General features: G+C 31.4%; 1 protein-coding gene across 2 annotated transcripts; it reads left to right on the forward strand.

The window, feature by feature from the left end:
* The first annotated feature begins 420 nt into the window (after nt 1–420).
* Nucleotides 421–4,869, forward strand: LOC110649247 (2-alkenal reductase (NADP(+)-dependent)-like). Of its 2 annotated transcripts, XM_058153844.1 has the most exons (6): nt 421–748; nt 831–869; nt 1,236–1,413; nt 3,477–3,643; nt 3,840–3,922; nt 4,281–4,869. In XM_058153844.1, the coding sequence occupies exons 1-6, from the start codon at nt 551–553 to the stop codon at nt 4,657–4,659; spliced, it is 1,044 nt and encodes a 347-aa protein (XP_058009827.1). In that variant the 5' UTR covers nt 421–550; the 3' UTR covers nt 4,660–4,869. The 2 variants fall into 2 exon arrangements, with proteins under 2 accessions (XP_058009827.1, XP_058009828.1); XM_058153845.1 differs by lacking the exon at nt 831–869 and having other exon boundaries at nt 421–793.
* Nucleotides 4,870–6,354: the final 1,485 nt, after the last annotated feature.

A 6,354-nucleotide genomic window follows, 5' to 3' on the forward strand; every position in this document is an offset into this window, starting at 1 on the left:
ATATACAATATTTATTTATATCTAAAAACTTAAAATTAATTATAAATTTTTTTTATTAATAATAATTATTATTTTATTTATATTTTTTAAATTATTTAATTATTTTTAAAAAAATTTAATTATTTTTAAAAAAATTTAATTATTTTTAAAAAAATTTAATTATTTTTTTATTTTAATAATAAAATAAATAATATAATAAAATAAATTAATAATTATATTTTTATTTTAATAATATAATAAATAATATAATATATAATCTTATTAGATATTATATATATAATAATAATAATTAAATATAATTTATTAAATATTTAATATAAATTAATTATTATTAGTTATTAATTATTAATTATAATTAACAGCAACGGATATTCACTGTATTCAATGGTTGAACAAACAGCCAAAGGGAGGCACTTTCCTTTCGTTTTCCTGGCCACGTAAGATCACTATTATACGACGTAAAGGCTCTCTTTGTCTGTAGCCTTTCGTTTTCCTTTCGTTTACATTTCCTTTGCTGTGTTCTGTTCACACAGAGCTATTGAACCAAACAATGGAGAGTGATGATGGTGAAGTAGTGAGTAACAAGCAGGTGATTTTCAAGGACTACGTGCCTGGTATCCTTCAAGAATCAGACATGTATATCACCACTGCTACCATCAAACTCAAGGTCCCGCCTGATACAAAGGGGGTTCTTGTCAAGAATCTCTACTTGTCTTGCGATCCCTACATGAGAATCCGGATGAGAAAGGTCCAGGGCTCATATTTCGCACGTTCTTGTCAAGAATCTCTACTTGTCTTGCGATCCCTACATGAGAATCCGGATGAGAAAGGTCCAGGGCTCATATTTCGCACCCTTCAACCCTGGTTCGGTCAGTGAACTCAGACCCATTTCCGTTTTATCTGTTTATCCTTTTCCTTTTTGAGAATTTGATCCGAGGGTTTAATTTCGTACAAGTTTCATCAATTTTATTTATATTTTGAAGTAATTTAGAGCGCTTTGGAAGTAACTTGCAGAATTATTAGTTCCTAAGAGTATAAGCCTAATTCAATTCACAAATTAACTGGGCTTGTTTGTTTATGTTGCTGGGTAGCTTTGAAAAGGACGTGATGAAGTGTGTATAATTTTTTAATTTTTATAATTTATTAATTAAAATTTATGTTTTTGGTGCAAAGTTTATTTCTCATGAAAAAAATAGCAACTAGTGACTTTGCGATGTTTGAAACAACATATGCAGCCTATAACTGGGCGTGGAGTGGCCAAAGTTGTGGATTCAAGTCATCCAGACTTCAAGAACGATGACTTAGTGTGGGGAATGACTGGATGGGAAGAGTACAGTCTCATAACAGCAACAGAGACTCTATTTAAAATTCATGACAGAGATGTGCCCCCTTCTTGTTATCTTGGAATTCTTGGTAAGCTTTTCCTTCCCTCCCCTCCCCTCCCCTCCACCCCCATTCCTTTCCCTCTTTTTATATCACATTTAATTCTTGAACCTTAGATCACTGTTGTTGGTGATTGGTTGGAAATGTTGACTGTTATTCACTAGCAGACCAAATTATTATGCCTGGGACCTTGATGTGATTAGAACTTTATGAATGTGGTTTGGGGACGTTGCCTTGATGTATGATAATATGTGTTTTAAAAGAAACATTAGCAAACTTATTCTGCTTTCTGTTTTCACTAAAACTTTCATGCATCGAGTTAGCCTGTAGGTCATGCTATAACTTATGTGAGCCAGGAAAAATGACTGCTATTAGTAGTGGGTAATGATGTAGAAATTTTTTTAGAGTTGAGACTTTGATGGTCATAAGTTAGCTGTAGTTAAGTCTCACTGTACACAACAACAGATGAAAATTTTCTATCAGAATTGTGATCTTTTATGTTTATCTGAAACATGTTTTCTGGATGAACCAAAATCCTTACACTGTTGTTGCTGTTTGTGTGCGCTAGGCGGAGTGGGTGCTAAACTGGCGCCCTTTTTTCCCTTGGCACTAAGCACAAATAATTAACTAAATAAAATGGCATAAGGAAAGAAAATAAATTACAATTTTTTAAGTAGAAACTCTTTACTGCAAAGGGGAAAATTGGAAGAGATGCTTCTATTGGGGGAAAAGTGAGATACTTTTTCTATTGGGGGAAAAGTATATGAAGGTTTATGCTGTATTTAAAGTTGCAAGTGAATTATGTTATGCATAATGAGGTTCCTAGGTACTTTGTATCTTCTTAGATTTGCCATTTAGCCTCTTGTATTGAACTATAATCTGGAGAGTTGGGCAGTATTCAATCTTCGCTTGCCCATCTTAGTATGTATGAGGTGCAACATCAAAGATGGCATGCTTACTGCAGCACTCTTGCTATTAACATTATGAATTCAAATGGCCCAGAACTAATCAAAGCCTTCACTTTAGAGGTATATGATTTTTATTATCACACATCTTGCTATCTAGATTTGCATGACTAAACCTGAATGCCCATATCTCTAGGTTTGCATGAGAATCTACATTAATGATGTGCCATTTGCAAAATCAATGGCTTTTGGTTGTATGTAAAATAACATTATACCATTGATGGCCAGAGAGAGAAATGTGCTTTTCTTTTACTGCATGCAAGTCAATTTGGTTAGCCTTGCGTTGATAAACACTTAAGGCTGTGTTTAAGGTTTAGGTTTCCTTGGTTGTGGATAGATGTATATGCATGCACCATTTATACAGAAGGGTGATTTATGAATGACTGCTCCAGAACTAAGAGTAAACTAGAATGCCACTTGAATTACGTGGCACCATAGAAGGAACATTGTTGTGAGGTGTTACACAAAAGGAAGATGTCGGATTTACTTTTTATTTGTTTCCTTGTTCACATATTAGTTCATAACCAATCCAGTAAGTAAAAATTTCTTCATAGATAAGTTGTGTTATACCTCTTCTGAAAGGCTACTAAGTATCAATTGTAGAGTCACTGTCTAAATTCTTTTTGAAGTGCACTATGTATCTTGGAGCCTAGCTACCTAGCTAAGGAAAGGCCTTTAGTTCATATATTTACCAAAAAAAACATGTATTTCTTAGCTAACTGTTGAAGACATAAGATATCAAATAAATAAACCATCAATATTGAAGAACAAATAAATGCACAAGAAAAAGGTCCAATAAATAAATCATCAACATTGAATTTGCCATAAATTGTGGCAGAACATTTATTGTGATAATGCTTGCCGTATTATTTATCTTCCCTGGTTGAAGTTCTGGAGTAATTTTAACTGCCTAAGAGCATTGTATATCCATGTATCCTTTGCCGGTCCGAAGGTGATGCCCCTGCCACCCATCTCAGCCTCTAAAGGTTCATTGCAAGTGAAGACAGAGAGTGCTCTGCAATGAAGAGAGAGAGTGCTCTCTACCTATAAAATTTCCTGCCTTATAGTGAGAGAGGAATTTCTTCTGCCATGTGATCAAAGCTCATCTATTGATTTTATACTTTTTAGGTATGCCTGGTCTGACTGCTTACGGTGGTTTTTATGAGATATGCTCTCCTAAGAAAGGGGAGTTTGTCTTCGTTTCAGCAGCTTCTGGTGCTGTAGGTCATCTTGTTGGCCAGTTTGCAAAATTGTTAGGTTGCTATGTTGTTGGAAGTGCTGGAAGCAAAGACAAGGTGAGCATCTCTCACTAATATTCAGTTTGTCAATTAAATTCATGATTCCCCCTATTGTTATATTATATGTATCTTAAATAAAGGTTTATCGCATGAATAATTATCATCAGGCTATATGTTGCACTGTCAAATTGGGACAGCTACTTTATTAACTAGCTTTTCTTTTTCTTTTTGTTTTTTTCGGTCTCACCATAAGGTTGATCTATTGAAGAATAAGTTTGGTTTTGATGATGCTTTCAACTATAAGGAAGAGCCGGATTTAGATGCTGCTTTGAAAAGGTAGTAACAAAAATTTGCCAAATTATGAAGCCTCAGTCAAAGAAATTTAAAAAGAATCAATCCTGGATCTTGCTTTGAAGAGTTTTTGTGATTAAATTTACAAATTTAAAGCCTGAATGAAGACATCTAATTATTCTATAGTTACAAGAGATTTTTGTGACTTTTATTGGCACGAATAATGCTGGCTAAAAATTTATCTTTTCATTTAATTTTTTTTAGTGTCAATGGTTTTACCAGCCTATTTGACAGTGGCAAGTAACTATCAATTCAGTTAGAACACAAACTACTTCTCTTATTGTTCTTTTACATCAAGTTATTTAGTTTTAAAATCTGTTGCTAATACTACATTTTTCGGCAGGTACTTTCCTGAAGGAATAGATATATACTTCGAAAATGTTGGAGGAAAGACGCTTGATGCAGTGCTGCTCAACATGAGGGTCCATGGGCGAATTTCTGTTTGTGGAATGATCTCACAATACAACCTTGAGCAGCCTGAAGGTGTGCACAACTTGATGCAACTCGTTGTAAAACGAATTCGTATGGAAGGATTCATGGTTCATGATTATTATCACCTATACTCAAAATATCTGGAAATGGTCTTGCCTTTAATGAAAGAAGGGAAAATTGTTCATTTGGAACACGCAGCACAAGGCCTCGAGAGTGCTCCATCAGCTCTAGTTGGGCTCTTCACAGGCTGCAATATTGGGAAACAGGTGATTGCAGTTGCTTATGAATGATTTACTTCGTGTGTAGTAATTATAATAAACCTTAGATATGTTAAGTCACTTTGCAGTGTGCGTGAACTACAGTATGGTCGCTTTGTCACATGAATTTCGCTTGCCTTACCATAAATGAGTTGTGAAGTCGATAAATTTTATATTGTTGTTTCCGCACAATTTTATTTTACTAAATTAAGGGTGTCAAAAACACGAATGGCATCTTTCGCATGTGTGAATTGAATTGTGAGCATGCCAAGAACGCTTATGATTTTAATTGTGATTGTGGTTGTGCTGATCTAATTTCCAATCGGAATGATTGGTCAGAAACAAAGAACCGAGTTTTCCCTTGGGCTAACTAACTTCACTAGAATGCATTTCGCGGAGAGAAACTTGTTCTACTTTGAGAAATTTAAGAAATAAATTGATTTCTTGAAAAATAGATTGCATGGGCACTGAAATGTAAAATTAAGTTTGAAAATAAATATTGATATTGCTACACAATTTTTTTCAAGGAAAAATCGTGATTTTATCTTCGGATACTTATTCACCTTTTTTGCACCACTATCAATATCATTATCTCTTATAAACTTGATTTTAGGAGACAGAAGATGATGCTCCATTATCTATCACTGCTTTAATTAAATAACTACCCACTGATTCAAGTAATTATTTAACTGCTTTCAACTCTATATTAATTAATGTACATTAATTAACTGTTAGTCTTCTATTAGCTTGAGTTATACATCAAGCCACGTTAATTAGATAATTTAATTTAATATCTTAAACTCATTAATTAATTAAGATAAAAAATATTAAAATTAAATTATGGTGCAAATAATTCCTTGTATTAGTTCTTGTGAAAGAGAATCTATTGCATTTTAATATCACTTAGCGAGAGGGTGGCTTTGGTATCACGGTAAATAACTCCATTTATGACATAGAGCTCACTTGTTTAAGTTACAGAAATAGGCTTTAAAAAAAAAATAATAACGACAGGGGTAAGGCTACGTATATTAGTCCTCGTAAGTATGCAAGCATGGAAAAATTTGTGAACTAGAAGTTTATATTTGGAAAGGTTAAAAATAAATATTCAAAAGAAAACTAATTAAAATCTTGATAAAAATATAGAGATTAAAATAAAAATATAAAATATTAAAAAATTAAAATTAAATAATATAAAAATATGAATGAAATTTAGATAAAAATTTGAGGGTCAAAGTAAAAATAAAAATATTAAAGGATTAAAATTTTTTTAAGAAAATACAGATACAATTTTAATTTTAAAAATTTTTAAAGGTTAAACAATAATTTTCTTTTTAAAAAATTAAAATTTACGAGTATTTTTTTTTAAGAAGGGGGACACCTAATGCAGGTTGTGATGTTGTTGTTTTCCTTTTATTTGTTTATTTATTTTTATTATTTCTTTAATTTTTAAGTTTAAAAAAATAAAATTATTTCTTTTATTTTTTTATTTTTATAATTAAATTAAGTAATAATTATTATTAATAAAATTGGGTAACTTTTCTTGATTGTATGGTCTCGTTTGTATCTTAATTTAAGTAGTTATTTCATTTTAAGTATTTAATTTTAATTTATTAAAATAAAATCTATCAATTTTAATTTTGTTTTAAAAAGTTCTTTTAATCTCAATAATATATTTTAAATTATTTTTTAAAAATTAATATTAAATTAATATTTAATCATAATAAATTT

Source organism: Hevea brasiliensis, chromosome 9 (assembly GCF_030052815.1).
Source record: "Hevea brasiliensis isolate MT/VB/25A 57/8 chromosome 9, ASM3005281v1, whole genome shotgun sequence".
Classification (NCBI taxonomy): Eukaryota; Viridiplantae; Streptophyta; class Magnoliopsida; order Malpighiales; family Euphorbiaceae; genus Hevea; species Hevea brasiliensis.

Bases quoted from the DNA above. Each gene is read 5' to 3' on its own strand.
- LOC110649247 (XM_058153845.1), top strand. From the start codon at position 551: ATGGAGAGTGATGATGGTGAAGTAGTGAGTAACAAGCAGGTGATTTTC. The intron at 794-1,235 runs GTCTTGCGATCC...CAACATATGCAG, and splicing joins CTTGTCAAGAATCTCTACTT to CCTATAACTGGGCGTGGAGT. The intron at 3,923-4,280 runs GTAGTAACAAAA...ATTTTTCGGCAG, and splicing joins TTAGATGCTGCTTTGAAAAG to GTACTTTCCTGAAGGAATAG.